This window comes from Mustelus asterias, chromosome 1 (genome assembly GCF_964213995.1).
Source record: "Mustelus asterias chromosome 1, sMusAst1.hap1.1, whole genome shotgun sequence".
NCBI lineage: Eukaryota > Metazoa > Chordata > Chondrichthyes > Carcharhiniformes > Triakidae > Mustelus > Mustelus asterias.
Window position 1 is genome coordinate 119,208,665 of NC_135801.1, and position 21,184 is coordinate 119,229,848.

At 45.2% G+C, this 21,184-nt stretch overlaps 1 protein-coding gene across 1 annotated transcript in view; it reads left to right on the forward strand.

Annotated features, from left to right (window-relative positions):
* The window catches only part of tusc3 (tumor suppressor candidate 3), a 238,259-nt gene that overhangs the window by 28,264 nt on the left and 188,811 nt on the right, over positions 1 to 21,184 (forward strand). Inside the window, exon 2 of the mRNA XM_078221231.1 lies at positions 9,203 to 9,320. Coding sequence (XP_078077357.1) covers positions 9,203 to 9,320 — 118 coding nt within the window. The remainder of the gene's footprint in view (positions 1 to 9,202; positions 9,321 to 21,184) is intronic.

Genomic DNA, 21,184 nt, shown 5'->3' on the forward strand with positions numbered 1-21,184 from the left:
CCTCCTCACTAATTTCTGGGGACTGTGCCAAAATTCACAGAGGTATCCCATAGATCAGTTAAGCAACAGTCTGACACAGCCATACTCATGGACTTCTCTGCCACCATTCCAGGGTATGTATGCCCTGTCACACCAACAGGACAGACCCACCAGAGGTAGTGGCACAAACGCATATAATCAGGAGGATATGGTCCAAGGAATCCTCGACATAGACTCAGGATCCCAGGAAATTTACGACCCCCTGTCCTCCATCACCTGATGAATCAGTTGACTGGTCCTATGACAGCATTTTCCAAACCCAAGACCTCTTCCACCTGGAAGGACATGAGTAGCAGATACATGGGAACACCACCACTGCAGATTCCCCTCCCAAGACACACACCATCCTGATTTGGAACTATATTGCTGTTCCTTCATTATCACTGGGTCAAAATCCTGGCTCTCCTTTCTTAACGGTACTGTGTACACCACCTGGACTGCAGGGGTTCGAGAAGATAGCTCACCACCACCTTCTCAAGGGCAATAAATGCTAGTCTAGCCAGTGATGCCCACATCCTGTGAATGAATAAAACAAATCAATATGTTTCCATATTGAACATCACTTGGAAAAAGCACTGAGGACAGCAAGGTCACAAAATATTCACTGGGTGCAGAGCTTCAGGGACTATCACCAAGAATGATTCAGTGGTGCCACTAATGACTGTTCTGACTGAAACTGGAGTTGCGAGACTGGGCCGTACTTTCAGACACAGTCTGCGGTAGTTGGTGACAGAACCAACAAGATAGAAAAAACTGCTTGACCTTGGCCTCATTTATATACCAGTCACAGAAGCATCTCATAGAATCCCTATAGTGCAGAAGGAGGCCTTTTGGCCCATCGAGCCTACACAACAATCCTACCCAGGCCTATTCCTGTAACCCCATGTATTTACCCTGCTAACCCTCCTGATACTAAGGGATAATTTAGCATGGCCACTCAACCTAACCTGCACATCTTTGGAGTGTGGGAGAAAACTAGAGCACCCGGAAAAAACAAACACAGGGAGAATGTGCAAACTCCTCATTGCCACCTGAGGCTGGAATTGAACCCAGGTCCCAGGCGCTTTGAGGCAGCACTGCTAACCACTGTGCCACCATGGTGCCCAGTCTGTTCATGACTGTACTGGTAGAAATGGCCGCCACACACTCTTGTGGAAACAAAGTCCCATCTTTGTACTCTCCATCATGCTGTGTGGTTGTACACCTTCTAAATTAGATAGATGCAGAACAGATTGAGCAAGATATGCCAAATATTTATTGCAGTATCTGCAATCGCATAGCCCAGCTTATCCCTCATTGTACCATTGTCATCAAGCCAGGAGATCAGCTCTGGCTCCATGAGAAGTATAGAAGAACATGGCAGGAGCAGCCAGGCATACTTAAAAATGAGGTGAGAGCCTAGTAAAGCTACAAAATTGACTATGTGCTAAATGCTAAAGAATCAGCATACTGTGGACAGAGCTAAGCCAGCAGAGCAGATCAAAGTTCTGCAGTTCAGAATGGTTGTGGTATTAAGAACTCTGCTGATGTTAAATGTGAGGGTATCCCAAAATCCGGAAGGATAACTTGGAATACCGGTTCTTAGTGTTGTATATTTTCAATTTGGTATACTGTGCGAAAACATATACAAACCAGCGAGGAACAGTCCAGGTTGTTTTGTGATCAGATAAAAAATATTTATCAATTTAAAAGAAAAACACATGACAAGAAGAACTAATACAATACAATAATACACTTGACTATACTGATGGCTATACACACAGGGCGGGATACCCAGTTGTAAACCTGTTGAGGGGATCCTCCCTGGGGTGCAAAGGTCACTATAGCCCCTGGGGAAAAGGGCCCTGGCACAGAACTGACACTGCCAAATTCTCATAAAAATTCTGCCACGCAGATGGAGTTCAACCCAGATAAGTGTGAGGTGGTTCATTTGGGCAGGTCAAATAGGATGGCGGAATATAATATTAATGGTAGGACTCTTGGCAGTGTGGAAGATCAGAAGGATCTTGGGGTCCGAGTTCATAGGACGCTCAAAGCAGCTGTGCAGGTTGAGGCTGTGGTTAAGGCGGCGTATGGTGTACTGGCCTTCATCAATCGAGGAATTGAGTTTAGGAGTCATGAAATAATGTTGCAGCTATATAAGACCCTGGTCAGACCCCACTTGGAGTACTGTGCTCAGTTCTGGTCGCCTTAATACGGGAAGGATGTGGAAGCCATAGAAAGAGTACAGAGGAGATTTACAAGGATGTTGCCTGGGTTGAGGAGCATGCCTTTTGAGGATAGGTTGAGTGAGCTCGGCCTTTTCTCCTTGGAGAGATGAAGGATGAGAGATGACCTGATAGAGGTGTATAAGATGTTGAGAGGTATTGAGCGAGTGGATGGTCAGAGGCTTTTTCCTAGGGCTGAAATGGTTGCCACAAGAGGACACAGGTTTAAGGTGCTGGGGAGTAGGTACAGAGGAGATGTCAGGGGTAGGTTTTTCACTCAGAGGGTGGTGGGTGCGTGGAATGGGCTACTAGCAACGGTGGTGGAGACGGATTCGATAGGATCTTTTAAGAGACTTTTAGATAAGGACATGGAACTTAGTAAGATAGAGGGTTATAGGTAAGCCTAGTAATCACTAAGGTAGGGACATGTTCGGCACAACTTTGTGGGCTGAAGGGCCTGTATTGTGCTGTAGTTTTTCTATGTCATTCGATGTCATAATATTGGATTTTTTTTGCAACAAGGGGCGTCTCATAGTTCAGCAAATATAGGTAGATGGGAACCAAAGGGTAACTTCATGTGCCACTTCTCTGCCCAGTCTTGCATCCTATCAATGTCTCGCTGCAACTTCTGACATCCCTCCACACTATCCACAACACCTCCAACCTTTGTGTCATCAGAAAACTTACCAACCCATCCCTCCACTTCCTCATCCAGGTCATTTATAAAAATCACAAAGACTAAGGGTCCCAGAACAGATCCCTGGGGCACTCCACTGGTGACCGACCTCCATGCAGAATATGACCCATCTATAACCACTCTTTGCCTTCTATGGGCAAGCCAGTTCTGGATCCACAAAGCAATGTCCCCTTAGATCCCATGCCCCCTCACTTTCTCAATAAGCCTTGCATGGGGCACCTTATCAAATGCCTTGCTGAAGTCCATATATACTACATCTACTGCTTTTCCTTCATCAATGTGTTTAGTCACATCCTCAAAAAATTCAATCAGGCTCGTAAGGCATGATCTGCCTTTGACAAAGCCATGCTGACTATTCTTAATCATATTATACCTCTCCAAATGTTCATAAATCCTGCCTCTCAGGATCTTCTCCATCAACTTACCAACCACTGAGATTAGACTCACTGGTCTATAATTTCCAGGGCTATCTCTACTCCCTTTCTTGAATAAAGGAACAACATCCGCCAGCCTCCAATCCTCCAGAACCTCTCCCGTCTCCATTGATGATGCAAAGATCATCGCCAGAGGCTCAGCAATCTCCTCCCTCGCCTCCCACAGTAGCCTGGGGTACATCTCATCCGGTCCCGGCGACTTATCTAACTTGATGCTTTTCAAAAGCTCCAACACATCCTCTTTCTTAATATCTACATGCTCAAGCTTTTCAGTCCGCTGCAAGTCTGCACTACAACCACCAAGATCCTTTTCCACTGTGAATACTGAAGTAAAGTATTCATTAAGTACCTCTGCTATTTCTTCTGGTTCCATACAAACTTTCCCACCATCACACTTGATAGGTCCTATTCTTTCACGTTTTATCCTCTTGCTCTTCACATACTTGTAGAATGTCTTGGTGGTTTTCCTTAATCCTGCCTGCCAAGGCCTTCTCATGACCCCTTCTGGCTCTCCTAATTTCCTTTTTAAGATCCTTCCTATTAGCCATATACTCTTCTAGATCTCTAACATTACCGAGCTCCCTGAACCTTTTGTAAGCTTTTCTTTTCTTCTTGTCTAGATTCATTACAGCCTTTGTATACCACGGTTCCTGTAACCTACCATAACTTCCCTGTCTCATTGGAACGTTGCTATGCAGAACTCCAGACAAATATTCCCTGAAAATTTGCCACATTTCTTCTGTCCATTTCCCTGAGAAAACCTCTTTCCAATTTAAGCCTCCAATTTCCTGCCTGATAGCCTCATACTTCCCCTTACTCCAATTAAACATTTTTCTAACTTGTCTGATCCTATCTCTCTCCAATGCTATTGTAAAGGAGATAGAATTATGATCACTATCTCCAAAATGCTCTCCCACTGAGAGATCTGACACCTGACCAGGTTCATTTCCCAATACCAAATCAAGTACAGCCTCTCCTCTTGTAGGCTTATCTACATACTGTGACAAGAAACCCTCCTGAACACACCTAACAAACTCCTCCCCATCTACACCCCTTACTCTAGGGAGATTCCAATCAATATTTGGGAAATTAAAATCTCCCATCACGGCAATTCTGTTATTATTACACCTTTCCAGGATCTGTTTCCCTATCTGCTCCTCAACATCCATGTTACTATTGGGCGGCCTATAGAAAACACCCTGTAAAGTTATTGACCCCTTCCTGTTCCTAACCTCCACCCACAGAGACTCCGTAGACAATCCCTCCATGGTGCCCATCTTTTCTGCAGCCGTGACACTATCTCTGATCAACAGTGCCACTCCCCCACCTCTTTGCCTCCCTCCTTGTCCCTTCTGAAACATCTGAAACCTGGCACTTGAAGTAACCAGTCCTGTCCCTGAGTCATCCAAGTCTCTGAAATGGCCACCACATCATATTTCCAAGTAGTGATCCACGCTCTAAGCTCATCCACTTCGTTCACAACACTCCTTGCGTTAAAATAGACACATCTCAAACCTTCGGTCTGAGCGCTCCCCTTCTCTATCACCTGCCTATCCTCCCTCTCATACTGTCGGCAAGCTTTCTCTATTTGTGAGCTAACCTCCTTTCTCCCAGTCACTTCAATTTGATTCCCACCCCCCAACCATACTAGTTTAAACTCTCCTCAGTAGCCTTAACAAACCTCCCCGCCAGGATATTGGTCCCCCTGGGATTCAAGTGCAACCCGTCCTTATTGTACCGGTCACACCTGCCCCAAAAGAGGTCCCGATGATCCAGAAACCCAAATCCCTGCCCCCTGCTCCAATCCCTCAGCCACGCATTTATCCTCCACCTCATTCCATTCCTACTCTCACTGTCACGTGGCACAGGCAGCAATCCCGAAATTACTACCTTTGCGGTCCTTCTTCTCAACTCCCATCCCAACTCCCTATATTCTCCTTTCAGGACCTCTTCCCTTTTCCTACCTATGTCATTGGTACCAATATGTACCACGACCTCTGGCTCTTCTCCCTCCCTCTTCAAGATATCTTGGACACAATCAGAAACATCCCGGATCCTGGCACCAGGGAGGCAAACTACCATCCGAGTTTCTTGTCTGCATCAACAGAATCGCCTGTCCGACCCCCTCACTATAGAGTCCCCTATTACTACTGCCTTCCCCCTCCTTTCCCTACCCTTCTGAGCTACAGGGCCTTCTGTGCCGGAGGCACGGCCACTGTTGCTTCCCCCAGGTAGGTTGTCCCCCCCAACAGCACTCAAACAGGAGTACTTATTATTAAGGGGCACAGTCACTGGGGTACTCTCGAGTACCTGACCTTTCCCCTTCCCCTTCCTAACCATGACCCACTTGTCTGCCTCCCGTGGCCCTGGTGTGACCACTTGTCTGTAACTCCTCTTTATCACCTCCTCATTCTCCCTGACCAGACGAAGGTCATCGAGCTGCAGCTCCAGTTCCCTAACGTGGTCCCTTAGGAGCTGCAGCTCGACGCACCTGGCGCAGATATGGATGTCAGGGTGGGTAGGAGACTCCAGGACCTCCCACATCCGAGTCCGAGAACAACAAACTGGCCTCGCACTCATAATTCCCCCTTTCTTCAAATAACACAGGAAACAACTAAGAACTGAACCTACCCTGCCTCGCCCGTTGAGCCAAAGCCCTTCAGCCTTCACTCTGCTACCTGCTCACTCTGCTGCCCGCTAACGACGCTGCCCGCCGGATAGTGCGGCCTGCTTTTTAAACCTCACGCGCACTACTGGCTGACTTCAGGCACCTGCGCAGTCTAAAAAAAAGAAAAACCCTTCCCAGACTACTCTGCGGCCCCCTTCCGGATTGCAGTTTAAAAAAAAACAAATAATTCCGTGAAAAAGAAAGGTAAAAACCAAGAATAAATCTCTTACCCTCAGCACTCCTGCCACGAATCACTCCCTCTCTGCCTTGCTCCGGTCGAACAATGAGATAATAAACAATTATATGATTCTATGCGCTATATCCATTAGATGGTTACCACGCACATTTGTCCACATTTGGGAAAACAGTCTTCAGTTTCAGTGCAGGCGTAATCTTCTTGGTTTGAGTTTTTGAATTTTAAACAGCAGCCTTTTATCACAAACTTGTTTTCAGGAGAGACTGTTTCCTGCAGCTCGGGTGTGGCTTCCTCTACTATGTCTCTATCCTCATTTATTGTATTGTGGATGTATCATTCTTTCCATTTGATGTTCCCCACCCTGTGGATCTGGCTTTTATCATTTAGGTGCCAATTCCCTTATCTATTCACTTTAAAGTCATCTCTTTTACCCCCCATTGTTTTTCCCTCGTCACATGGGTGAACACTTGCTTTTCTCACTGGCATGATAATTCACAAATAAAAACACCCCTTTAGAGAGCTACCCTTATCAATCCCCCTTTTTATTTTATCCCAATTTCATTTTTTAATCTTAATTGTCCCCAATTCTTAACAGTGGACAATTAATGGGAGAAGGATCCATGAGCAATCTCATCCTAAATTAAAGAAGACCCCAGAATCTGACTGCAAAGGCAAAGTTGTACCCATCTTTAATCAGAAGTACCGAGTGGATGATCCATCTTTGTGATCTCTTGAGGTCTCCACCATCCCAGACACCAGTCTTCAGGCAGTTTAGTTCACTCCATTTGATATTACGAAATAGCTGAGAGCACTACATCTGGCAAAGCATATGTACTGAAAACCCGTGCTCCACATTGGCTTTTTCCAAGCCAAGCTGTTTAAGTACAGCTACAACACTTGTTTACCCAAAAATGTGAAAAATTGTCGACATATGTCCTGTCTCAAAAAAACCCCAAACAAATCCAATCAGCAAATTGGTGCAATATGTCGTTAATTGGAGATTCTTTTTTTAAATTCATTTATGGGATATGGTCATTGCTGGCTAGGGCAGCATCTAGTTGCTGAGTTGTCCTGGAGAAGGTGATGGTGAACTGCCTTCTTGAACCTCTGCAATGCTAGAGGTTTAGATACACTCACTGTGCTGTTAGGGAGAGAATTCCAGGATTTTGACCCAGCAACATTGAAGGAATGGCAATATATTTCCAACTCAGGATGGTGAGTCACTTGGTGGGGAACATCTAGGTGGTGGTGTTACCTGGTATCTGCTGCTCTTGTCCTTCTGGATGTTAGTGATCAGGGGCAGGTGCTGCCCAAGGAGCCTTGTTGAGTTCCTGCAGTGGTGGAGGGATTGAATGTTTGTGGAGGAGTAGCAATCATGAGGGGTTCCTTTTTCTTGGATGGTGTTGAGCTTCTTGGAGGTCTACTCATCCAGGAAGTGAAGTGTATTCCATTACACTCCTGACTTGTGCCTTGCAGATGGTGGACAGGCTTTTGGGGGTCAGGACGTTAATTTCTTGCTGCAAGATTCCTAGCCTTTGACCTTCTCTGGTAGCCACAGTATTTATATGGCTAGTCTAGTTCAGTTTCTGATCAATGGTACCCCCCAGGATGTTAATAATGGGGGGATTCAGCGATGGTAATGCCATTGAATGTCAAGGGGTGATGGTTAGATTCTCTCTTGTTGAAGATGGTCATTGCCTGGCACTTGTGTGGGACAAATATCACTTGCCACTTGTCAGCCCAAGCCTGGACATTGTCCAGATCTTGCTGCATTTGGACATGAACTGTTTCAGTGTCTGAGGACATCAGGAATGGTGTTGAACATTGTGCAATCATCTGAAAACATCCCCACTTGTGATGGAAGGAAAGTCATTGATGATGCAGCTGAAGATGGTAGGGTCTAGGACATTATTGCTGTTAATAACTCACCATGTGACTCCCCTAAACTTATCTACAAGGTACAGGTCAGGATTGTTATGGAATTCCCTTTACTTATCTGAATGAATGCCACTCTAAGTACATTCAAGAACATGCAGAAAAAAGCAGCCTACTTGATTGATTCACCATTTTAAATATCCACACCTTCCACCTTTGCTCACAATGGCTGTAGTAGTAGGGTCTGGTACATACAGGGTTAACGTGGGATTAAGTGCAGTACCGCCCACACACTGAACTAAAGACATGTGACCCAGAGCCAGGGTTAGGCTAGAGGTGGGTAGACATGTAAAGACCTAGGATGGATGAACCTCTGTACCTGTACTCTCTCCTGTATGTATGCATATAGTTAAGATTTGTTAAAGACTTTGTTAATATACTCAAGACTATGAGAACTACTTCATGGTGTCTGAAGCAAAATTCTTCAATGTCTGCTGTGTGTATAACCTACACAATGCACTGCAGTAACATTAAGGTTCCTTCAACAGCCACTTCCAAATCTGTAACTGTTAGCACTTGGAAGGACAAGGACATCCGACACATGGGAACATCACCATCAGCACGTTTCCCTCCGAGTTGCACATCATTTTGATTTGGATATTGTTATTCCTTCACCATTGCTGGGCGAAAATCTAGAATTTCCTTCTAAACAGCACTGTGGGTGCTTGGACTACATTTGTTCAACAAGACAGTCCACCACCCTCTCTGTGGGCATATTAAGGATAAATGTTGACTTTGCTAGCAAAGCTCACATCCCATGATTGAATAAAAGCATACCATAATAGAGTGACTGAAATAGTTTATAAATGTGTTTCACTCCCATTTAGCTAACTTTAACATCTGTTGATTGATGAAGTTCATATATGGCATCCTTATAGGTGTAACTGTAAATGCATTAAGCTGTTTTGACAACTGTCAAATTACTTTGTTTGCTGAACAAATAATATGTCGCATAAGTACTCGTTAGTAAATTAATTTCCTAACCCTGCAAGTTGATTTTGGTGCATTGTACTTTGTTTTCTGCAGACAGGCGAATGAAGAGTACCAGGTGCTTGCAAACTCATGGCGGTATTCATCTGCCTTTTCCAATAAGTTATTTTTCACTGTGGTGGACTATGATGAGGGAGCGGATGTATTTCAACAGGTATGGATCTTGTTGTGTGTTGTACCTATCAACCTGTTTTACATTGTGAATTTAGAGCAATACATCCACTGGCTCCCTTTTATTTGCGCAACTAGTTCTGTTCTCAAAAAACCCGAAATATGTTCGTCAAACACAATTTTCCTTTTGTAATTTTAGGTCCCCCTGCCAGCAGTTTTGTAGGCGGGGAGGTGGCCATAAAATTTCTTTGATGGGAAGGCCTTGCCGCTGGGCTGCTGCCCATCCCAACCTCTTGGCAAATTTACAGTAGAATGGGTGAGACTATGGCAGACTGGCCCTTGCCCCAATTAATATGCTTAATAAGCCAATTTTTGACAACTTGAGGGTTGTTTTCTGCCCAGCCTCAACTTCCAGGGTGGTGGGAGGCATTCGTGACAGGGGGGAATCCTGTACAGACCTCATACGGGGAATGGGAAGTGGTGTGAGACACCTCCATCAGCAGCTTCCTTTTAACATCAGGCACCCCACTGCCCACTGAAAAGAACTGACCTTTGCAGGCCCTCTCTCCCCACTGACACCCCTACCCACCTCTGCCCACCACCTGGGTATAACCTCGCCACCCCACCCTGCGAACCCCAGAACTTACCTGGTCCTGAACATTGAGGGCTTAGATTCTGGGGACTGCTTACATTTGCAGACTTGTCATTGAAAACTGTACCCAGGTCTTCTGGTTCCACACAAAGATTACCTATATGGTCCCTAATTGGCCCTACTCTTACCCTAGTTATTCTCTTGCTCTTTATATATTTTTATACTTTAAAAATCCTTTGTTTTCCTTTATTCCAGCACCAAAGCTTTTTCATGCACTCTCTTAGCTCTCCTAATTTCCTTTTAAAGATACCTCAATTTTTTATAGTCCTGTAGGGACACTGCCGTATTGAACTTTTGCTAAATGCCATAAGCTTCTCTTTTTTTACTTAATCCTGACCTTGAGGTCCCTTGACATCCAGAGCGCTCTGGTTTCGGTCCCAACCTTTGTCCTTACAGGCATATATTTGCCCTGTACTCTCACCACCTCCTCCTTGAAGCCTCTCACTGCTCTGACACAGTTTTATCTGCAAGTAGCTGCTCCCAGTCCACTTGGGCTAAATCCTGCCATATCTGAGTAAAATTACCTTCTCCCAGTTAAGAACTTTTATTCCTGCCTATCCTTATCCTTTTTAACAATTATCCTAAATCTGACTGAATTATATGGTCATTGTCACCAAGATGTTTGCTTACTGAAATGTCTTTCACTTGCCCAGGTTCGTTTCTGAATATTAGGCCCAGAATTGCCCCCTCCTTTGTTGGGCTTTCTACTTGCTGGCTAATAAGTTTCTCAGCTGAGAACCATGGTGCACGCCTTCCATTGGTGCTTCATCTGTCAGTTGATAGAGGATCAGTCATGATCATACTGAATGGTGGAACAGGTTCCATGGGCCGATTGGTATACTCTTGTTCCTAGTTTCTCTGTTTCAATGTTTTTATGTTTGCTGCCTCCATCTTTACAGTTCTAGAATGTTTCAATTCTAACCCTCACAGGGTCCCTTTAGTTGTGGAACAGAAACAAACCACTTCAATTTGTCATCGAGTTCACCCGCTCTAATTGATCGGGAAATCCAAAGAGGACCCATCCCAAGACCATGCTGTCCAGATGAGCTGTCTATGAGTTGGAATTCCATCCCTAGCAGCACTGTGGATATACCTACACCTCAAGGGCTGAAGCAATTCAAGAAGGCAGCTCACCACCATCTTCTGAAGGGCAACTAGGGATGGACAATAAATGTTGGCCGAGCTAATGTCACTCACATCCTGTAAATTAATTTTTAAAAATTCCAATAATATATACAATACTGAACTATTTGCCCTCGTGCATTCCCCTCCTTATAGGTGTCTTTGCCTGGTCTACTGCTCCTACGTTGTGCTATTCAGGTGGCTACAACATGGCTGGTAGGAGGCTGCTAGCTTTCACTGCAGAAGATTGCACATTACCTTGCAGGATGATCATGAGCAGCCCTGAGAATGGTGCGCCCAGCTTCAGACTGTTTAATTATGGCATGAGTGGCAGCAGTTGACTGAGAGAGAACAGCGAAGCAAGGGTGATGGAACACAAATGCTGTCATCCTGAGAGAGGACAGCAGGTTTGTGGACCATGGAGCCAGTAACATTCTCCCGGGGCAGCACCTCAGCAATTCTAGTAATCTGCTGGAGCACAGATTGCTGGACCACTTTGTAAGCCTGTTTGCCCATTTGTGTATGGCAATGGAGTTGGCCACCACTTCCATGCTGGTAAGGATAGGCTCCAAGCTCTGTACAAAGCTATGTGCATGGTTAGTGCCAAACTCCTCCATGCTCTTTGACAGAGGCCGCAGATTTCTGGCAGGCCTGCCAATGCACCACTGCTGTTTGCACACCCATCAGCTTTTTTCTTTAGGCTACACATTGATGACTTCATCGTGTCCACTGAATCAGATATCATTTATAACCATGCCCTCTGATGAGCTGCAGCCTGCAATATCTTTTTCCCTGCCCTGGCTGGCCACTCATTCTTGGTGTCCCGCCATGTCTAAGCAGCTCCTAAAGTACGCACAGCAGCAGTATATGTGCTGGTGGCTGACAGAGTGAGACAGACTAGCACTGTTTCTTGATCACCAATCTCTTCTTCCTCTTCTGCTTCTTGTTCCTGCACCACTAGCTGGCCACATTCCAGTTCTTGGGTATCTGTAAGGATAGGGTTGTTTTAAGGGTTGAACAAGGTACATGTTTTCCTTGTAGATCAGAAGTGATTGTGAAATGAGGTAGTATGTGAGAAGGAGGAGATGTGAGCATCCTATCATCTTTGATGGTTTGAGTGTTGCCATTATCTAAGGCCTCAGTCATCGCCTCTCACATAATGGAAAGCATCATCTTCTCCACCTGAGTGTGGACATGTGATTTTGCTTGTTCTTCAGCAGTTAAATACTATTGCCTCTATCTATGCTATTATGTCCTGCAAGAGAGATGTAGGTGTCTCAGAGCAAATGGTGCAATCTATTTGGATGATGTGCCTATCATAGTTGAATAGCTGGCTTTCAGTGCAAGCTGGGAGGTGTGGGTGTGAGGTTTGCAGCAGTGCAATGCATGTGCGCAAGAGGTGCAGCTATGAATGTGAAGTATGAATTATAATCAGTAGAGAATTTTGGTAGGTAAGTGAAGGATTAGGACGTGGGGTTGTGTGTTGTGAATTGAGGGGTATATGAAGTTAGCAATGCTGTTAGTGGAATATAGCATTTGAAAATGCATTCCCATTGACTTTGCAGTGTCTGGAGAACCCCTGATCCCCTGTGGATAGAGAACTTCTCTCTTCCTATATGCCCCCTGTATCAAGGCCTCCAGTGCTGTGTTGGAGAAGCTTGGAGCCTACTCCCCTTTCTACCATGTTGTGCCAGGTCAAATTGACTTTTAGAATCATCTCCAGAATCTGTTCCAATCAAAATACTCCTCCCCTTTAAGAGATGCAGGCTGGCTTTAAGTACTGCAGAGAAATGGAGCTACTCAGCAGCATGCTTTGCACTGCGTACATGCCACAACACAATTATCTAAATGTGCAGCAGCAGTAAATAGTTCACATGCTGCCTATATCTGGAGGAAGGGGTGACAATTAATTGGGCATTGCTTTCCCTGTGCTTGTTTTCAGGGGCTATCCAATTTTATGACACCCCCAATCCCCCAGAGCCTATAATGTAGGATTAAATTAATGAAGATTTAAAAAGGTATGGTCTAACAGATAGTTAACATGAATCTGTAAAGAGTAGGCAGTGCTTGCAAAGTTACCTTTTTCCTTTCACTATCTCTTTCTCAACCTTGTTCAGTATTTTGTTCTCTATAAAATCTAGGCTCATGGCTTTTATAGTTTTAGTATCATTAACTTTTAATATGGTTCCCTGTTGGATATTTATCTCCATGCTCCACTCAATGCAGTCTGCTTTCATTTTCCTCTGTAAAACCTAATCCAAAAATACTTGTTTCCATTTCCACCATTCAGTCACTTGACAACAAGACTATTTCCTTGATCTCTTTATCTGTCCTAACCCTTTGCCTTTTTACCAATTGTGAATATAATGATGTGAAGATGCCGGTGTTGGACTGGGGTGGGCACAGTAAGAAGTTTCACAACACCAGGTTAAAGTCCAACAGGTTTATTTGGTATCACGAGCTTTCGGAGCGCTGCTCCTTCATCATGTGAGTCATCATCAACATTAGAGAAACATCAGGAAAGAAAGGTATCATTGGTAGTTCTATCAATCGCCATTTACTCGCCAATAACCTGCTCATCGATGCTCAGTTGCATTCAGTCAGGATTGCTCGAGTCCAAACCACATTAAAGCCTTGATCCAAACAAAGATCTCTAACCAAAAAAAATCGGCAGGAGGACCACAAGCAAGGGAGAGGTGAGTTGAGATTCTTTTATCCTTTTCCCTGTGTAAGGGCAGTATGGCAGTTAGGGCAGTGGTATGCTCCTCCTGCCAGATGTGGGAAATTAGGGAGCAATCTAGTCTCCCTGACAAAGTTGTCTGCAGGAAGTGTGTCCAGATGCAGCTTCTCACAGACCGCATTGTTCCGTTAGAGCGGCAGGTGGATGCACTGTGGAGCATACAGAAGGCAGAGAGTGTGATAGACACTAGTTACAGGGAGGTTGCCACACCACAGGTTCAGTCAGGTAGATGGGTGACCGCCAGGAGAGGCAGGCAGGTAGTGCAGGAGTCTCCTGTGCCTATTCCCCTTTCAAACAGCTATACCGTTTTAGATACTGTTGAGGGGGATAGCCTGTCAGGGGAAGATACCAGTAGCAGCCAGGCCTGTGACACCACAGCTGGCTTTGCTGTGGGACAGGGTCGGGCAAAGAGCAAGCGAGCAGTAGAGATAGAGGACTCGCTAGTTAGAGGCACAGACGGGCGTTTCTGTGGCTGCAATCGAGACTCCAGGATGGTGTGTTGCCTCCCTGGTGCCAGGGTCAAAGACGTCTCTGAGCGATCGCAGGACATTCTTAAGGTAGAGGGTGAGCAGCCAGGGGTCGTTGTACAAATTGGTACCAACGACATAGGTAGGAAAAGGGATGAGGTCCTGAAGTGTGAGTATAGAGAGTTAGACAGAAGGCTAAAGTGCAGGACCCCGAAGGTAGTAATTTTAGGACTACTACCGGTGCCACATGCTAGTGAGAATAGGAATAGGAAGATTAGGCAGATAAACGCGTGGCTTGAGAGCTGGTGCAGGGGGCAAGGATTTAGATTTTTGAATTATTGGGATCTTTTCTGGGGAAGGGCTGACCTGTTCAAGAGGGACGGGTTACACCTGAACTGGAGGGGGACTAATATCCTGGTGGGAGGATCTGCTAGAGCCACTCGGGAGAGTTTAAACGAGTTTGGTAGGGGGGTGGGATCCAAAGCAGTAGAAGACAGAGGAGAAGTTTGAGGACAGCACAGAAGTTAAAGAGAGCATATTAAGTAGTAAAGGCAGTGTCAGAAATCCTAGTACCAGACAGATCAGGCAAAAGCAAGACAGAGAGTAAGGGAAGTCAAGATTAAACTGCATTTATTTCAATGCAAGAGGCCTGACGGGCAAGGCAGATGAACTCAGGGCATGGATGGGTACGTGGGACTGGGATATTGTAGCAATTACTGAAATGTGGCTAAGGGAGGGACAGGACTGGCAGTTCAATGTTCCAGGGTACCGATGCTATCGGAAAGATAGAACAGGAGGTAAGCGAGGAGGGGGAGTTGCACTTTTGATTAGGGGAAACATCACGGCCGTACTGAGAGGGGATATATCCAAGGGTTCAGCCACTGAGTCTATGTGGGTAGAACTGAGAAATAAGAAGGGGGAAATCACTTTGATAGGGTTGTACTATAGGCCCCCAAATAGTCGGCTGGAAATTGAGGAGTAAATATGTTAGGAGATTCAAGATAGCGCCAAGAAAAACAGGGTGGTAATAGTCGGAGATTTTAACTTTCCCAACATTGACTGGGACAGCCATAGTATTAGAGGGTTGGATGGAGAGAAATTTGCTGAGTGTATTCAGGAGGAATTTCTCATTCAGTATGTGGATGGCCCAACTAGAAAGGGGGCAAAACTTGACCTCCTCTTGCCTCTCGGCCTTTTGGCTAAGATCAAGTGTAGTATGGTCGGCAGCCCATGGTCGGCCGCACTTGGTCGAGGTCATTAGGTTACACTGAAGCTTCATATGTTTCATATGAAGCAATTTTTAAAAGCGGCATCTCGGCCTTTTGGCTAAGATGCAAATGAGCTCAAGTCTTGGAGGAGGAACCTCCCCCTTCTCCAATCAGCTTGGCTCATGTAGATCAGGCCCAGGACAGGGTGATTTGGTCGCTCGCCCTGTCTTGTCAGCCTGGATCTGAAATGTCTCAACTTGTTGAGACTCTGAATTGGATTTGATTTGATTGAATTGGAAAAGTATATTAAAAAAAACTTGACCTCCTCTTGGGAAATAAGGAAGAGCAGGTGACAGAAATGTTAGTGAGAGATCACTTTGGGACCAGTGACCATAATTCTATTAGTTTTAAGGTAGCTATAAGAATGATAGGTCTGGCCCAAAAGTTAATATTCTAAATTGGGGCAAGGCCAATTTTGATGGTATCAGGCAGGAACTTTCAGAAGTTACTTGGGGGAGTCTCTGGGAAGGCAAAGAGACATCTGGTTAGTGGCACGCTTTCAAATGCATGTTAACCAGGGTTCAGGGTAAGCACATTCCTCTTAGAGTGAAGGACAAGGCTGGCAGAAGGAGGGAACCCTGGATGACTCGGGATATTGAGGCCTGGTCAAGAAGAAGAAAGAGGCACATGACATGCATAGGCAGCTGGGATCAAGTGAATCCCTTGAAGAGTATAGGGGGTGTAGGAGTAGAGTTAAGAGAGAAATCAGGAGGACAAAAAAGGGGACACGAGATTGTTTTGGCAGATAAGGCAAAGGAGAGTCCAAAGAGTTTCTACAAATACATTAAGGGCAAAAGAGTAACAAGGGAGAGAGGAAGGCCTCTTAAGGATCAACAAGGTCATCTATGTGCAGATCCACAAGAGATGGGTGAGCTCCTAAATGAATATTTCTCATCAGTATTTACTATTGAGAAAAGCATGGATGTTAGGGAACTTGGGGAAATAAATAGTGATGTCTTGAGAAGTGTATATATTACAGAGAAGGAGGTGCTGGAAGTCTTAAAGCGCATCAAGGTAGATAAATCCCCGGGACATGATGAAGTGTATCCCGGGACATTGTGAGAGGCTAGGGAGGGAATTGTGGGTCCCCTTGCCGAGATATTTGAATCATCGATTGTCACGGGTGAGGTACCTGAAGATTGGAGAGTGGCAAATGTTGTGCCTTTGTTTAAAAAGGGCTGCTGGGAAAAGCCTGGGAATTACAGGCCAGTGAGCCTCACATCTGTGGTGGGTAAGTTGTTGGAAGGTATTTTGAGAGACAGGATATCTCCAGGCATTTAGAGACGCAAGGACTGATTAGGGACAGTCAGCATGGCTTTGTGAGTGGAAAATCATGTCTCACAAATTTGATTGAGTTTTTAGAACATAAGAAATAGCAGCAGGAATAGGCCATCTAGCCCCTCAAGCCTGCTCCGCCATTCAATAAGATCATGGCTGATCTGATAGTGGGTTCAGTTCCACTTACCCGCCCGCTCCCGATAACCCTTAATTCTCTTAATGGTTAAAAATCTATCTATCTGTGACTTAAACACATTTAACGAGGTAGCCTCTACTGCTTCATTGGGCAGAGAATTCCAAAGATTCAGTACCCTCTGGGAGAAGAAGTTCCTCCTCAACTCTGTTCTAAATTGACTCCCCCGTATTTTGAGGCTATGCCCCCTAGTTCTTGTTTCCATTGTAAGTGGAAATAACCTCGCTGCTTCTACCCTGTCTCGCCCCTTCATTATCTTATACGTCTCTATAAGATCTCCCCTCAACCTTCTAAACTTCAATGAGTACAGGCCCAGCCTACTCAATCTCTCCTCATAAGCTAACCCCCTCATCTCTGGAATCAACCTGGTGAACCTTCTCTGTACCCCCTCCAAAGCTAATATATCCTTTCTTAAATAAGGGGACCAAAATTGTACACAGTACTCGAGGTGCGGTCTCACCAGTACCCTGTACAGTTGCAGCATGACCTCCCTGTTTTTATACTCCATCCCTCTCGCGATAAAGGCCAACATTCCATTTGCCTTCTTGATTACCCCTTTTTGAAGGGGTAACCAAGAAGGTAGATGAGGGCAGTGCAGTTGATGTTGTCTACATGGACTTTAGCAAGGTCTTTGACAAGGTACCGCATGGTAGGTTGTTGCATCAGATTAAATCTCACGGGATCCAGTGTGAGGTATCTAAATAGATACAAAATTGGCTTCTTGATAGAATCCAGAGGTTGGTTGTTGGGGGTTGTTTTTCAAACTGGAGGCCTGTGACTAGCGGTGTGCCTCAGGGATCAGTGCTGGGTCCACTGTTGTTTGTCATTTATATTAATGATTTGGATGAGAATATAGGAGGCATTGTTAGTAAGTTTGCAGATGACACCAAGATTGGTGGTATAGTGGACAGTGAAGAAAGTTATCTCCAATTGCAACGGGATCTTGATCAATTGGGCCAGTGGGCTGACGAATGGCAGATGGAGTTTAATTTAGACAAATGCGAGGTGATGCATTTTGGTAGATTGAACCAGGGCAGGACTTACTCAGTTAATGGTAGGGCATTGGGGAGAGTTACAGAACAAAGAGATCTGGGGGTACATGTTCATAACTCCTTGAAAGTGGAGTCACAGGTGGACAAAATGGTGAAGAAGTCATTCGACATGCTTGGATTTCATCGGTCAGAACATTGAATACAGGAGTTGGGACGTCTTGTTGAAGTTGTATAAGACATTGGGAAGGCCACACTTGGAATACTGTGTGCAGTTCTGGTCACCCTATTATAGAAAGGATATTATTAAACTAGAAAGAGTGCAGAAAAGATTTACGAGGATGCTACCGGGACTTGATGGATTGAGTTATAAGGAGAGGCTGGATAGACTGGGCCTTTTTTCTCTGGAGCGTAGGAGGCTGAATGGTGATCTTATAGAGGTCTAGAAAATAATGAGGGGCACAGATCAGCTCGGCAATATATTTTCCCAAAGGTAGGGGAGTCTAAAACTAGAGGGCATCGGTTTAAGGTGAGAGGGGAGAGATGCAAAAGTGTCCAGAGGGGCAATTTCTTCACACACAGGGTGGTGAGTGTCTGGAACAAGCTGCCAGATGTAGTAGTAGAGGTGGGTACAATTTTGCCTTTTAAAAAGCATTTAGATAGTTACATGGATAAGATGGGTATAGAGGGATAAGGGCCAAATGCGGGCAATTGGGATTAGCTTAGGGGTTTAAAAAAAAAAGGGCGGCATGGACAAGTTGGGCCGAAGGGCCTGTTTCCATGCTGTAAACCTCTATGACTCTAAAGCCAAAGAACTGACTTCCAGAGGGGAAGTGAAAATGACTGCCCTTGAAGCCAAGGCAGTATTTAACCGAGTATGGTACCAAGGAGTTCTTCTGAAATTTAAGTCAATTGAAATCGGGAAAACACTCAGGCTTGGGCTAATAAGGGCAATTGACATTCATGCCACACATGTCCAGCAATGACTATTTCCAACAAGAGAGAATCTGAATCATCTTCCATTGATATTCAACAGCATTACCATTGCCAAATCCCCACTATTCACATCCTGGGGTTCCAATTGACTGGAAGCTGAACTGGACCAAGCATAAAAATAACATAACCATGAGTGGGATCTTTGCAATTCAAAAGCATCCCTAAGTTTTTCTGCCATCAGGACCAAATTTGGTCCTGACCCTGAGGATATTGACTGGCTGCAGGGTGGCCTGAGTTTACAGGAGGTGGCTAATTAAGGAGTGCCTCTGCATTAGGATCTCAAGATGGGAGGCCTAATCAGAGGGCATGGAGCTTTGGATGGCTAGCAGGGCCACCGGGAGAGGTGGGCTCGGCCGAAGCATAAAGGGAGAGTCAAGACGTCTCAAGATGGAGAAGCTCTCTGAAGTCTTGGGAAATTAAAAAAAAATAAAGAATGAACCTCGTTTTGTAGGGGAGGACTATTTGTAACCATTTTTGTGATCCTTTGAACCCCTTCTCCAGTATTGGGGCATTTTACAGAAATCCTTCACAGCGCCCTTGATTGTTGCTACAGGCCGTATCTAAGTATCTGTCAGCCTTCAGCCTCAGCAGTGAGGAAGCATCTGACATGGGAAGATGCTGCAGCCGTTCTCCCCAATTGACCTTTAAAATGACCAAATTGACTATTTGCCACTGCCAGACAGATAGACGCTACTATGTTGACCTCGCCTTTGGCAAGATAGCTCAGAGGCAAGAATGCATAGGGGATCTGATTTGATGTTTTGTCTTCAGATTTTACTGGTCGATCTGCCTCCGACCCCATGCGGGGCCATGATGACACCACCCACCAAGAGCAGGTCACAAGTTGGAAATTTTGCAGTAACTCACCTCCTAACTCTCCAAATCCTTCCCTCCATCTAAAAGACTCAAATCAAGTGTGATGAAATATTCTCCACTTTCCTAGATGAGTGTCACTCTGACAACACTCAAGAAGCTTGACACCATCCAAGACCAAGCAACCAGCTTGATCAGCAGTCCATCTGCCCCCTTAATCATTCACTCTCTCCACCATTGGTGCATAGTGACAGTATTGTGTACCATCTGTAAAATACACTGCAATGCCTTGCCAAGACTCTTCCAACAGCATTTTCCAAACCTGCAATCTCTACCACTTAGAAGAACAAGGACACCCCCACTAGCAATTTCCTCTCCAAATTGCACATGACCCTGACTTGAAAATACATTATTTTTCCTTCATGGTTGCTGGGTCAAAATCTTATAATTCCATCCTGAAAGCATTTTGGGTGTACCTACACCATCCAGACTTCAACAGTGCAATGAGACAGCTTACCTTCTTGAGGGCAATTAAGGATGGGGAATTAATGCTGGTCAGCCAGCGATACCCTCATCCCATGAACAAATGGAAAAAATTGACCTGAAGTTTACCGAAAGAACGGCCCAACATCAGCAATTGCATGTCATCTGGCTGGCTGGCAGCATTTGCCCCTGAATTTTACAAGCCGCAGCCAATTATGTGGCAACTGCTGGGGCTGTCAAGTGCTGCCAGTCGAATCCAAGCGTCAGCAGTGCCACCAGGAGTGGTGGTCCCTCCTGAGGCAGGTAGAAACTGCAGGCGAGAGAAATTTGGCAAAAAAACTGGAAGGTATAGGGCTAGAGGAATAAACTCTCCAAAGAAATCACTGGAGCCCGCTCCCCCTGCTTTGCTTTATAAAACCATCATCCCCCCCAACTGCCAATGGAAGGCTGCTTCACACGACAGGGGCTTAATCTGCTTTCTGCAAAATGCTCACGGCACCGTAAAATAGCTAATAATTTATGGAAATTGGCTGCCTGCCTCCTTGATGCAGGCAAACGGTCCAATTCCAATCATGCAGTCAGTAAAATTTCCCAGCGGCAGCATGGGTTGGGGAAAGTAAAATGGCTTCCAACCCCACACCCCAGGGTAGTAAAATTCAGCCTTTTTGGGAACAACAGGAATCACTGAACTTGCAGTGTATCTAAAGGAAAGAGGTGAGCAATAGAACCAGTGCTGGATAACCGTAATCTAGGGGCATGTTTTCCTCTGAAAAATTAATGGCAAGTTATTTTGATAAACTGGGGAGATTTAGTGAAATCAGTGCATGATTTCATGAAGTGATTTCATGCATGATTTGCATGGTGAGATTCAGTGAAATATTGGCCGCGGTTCTCCCATCGCGACCC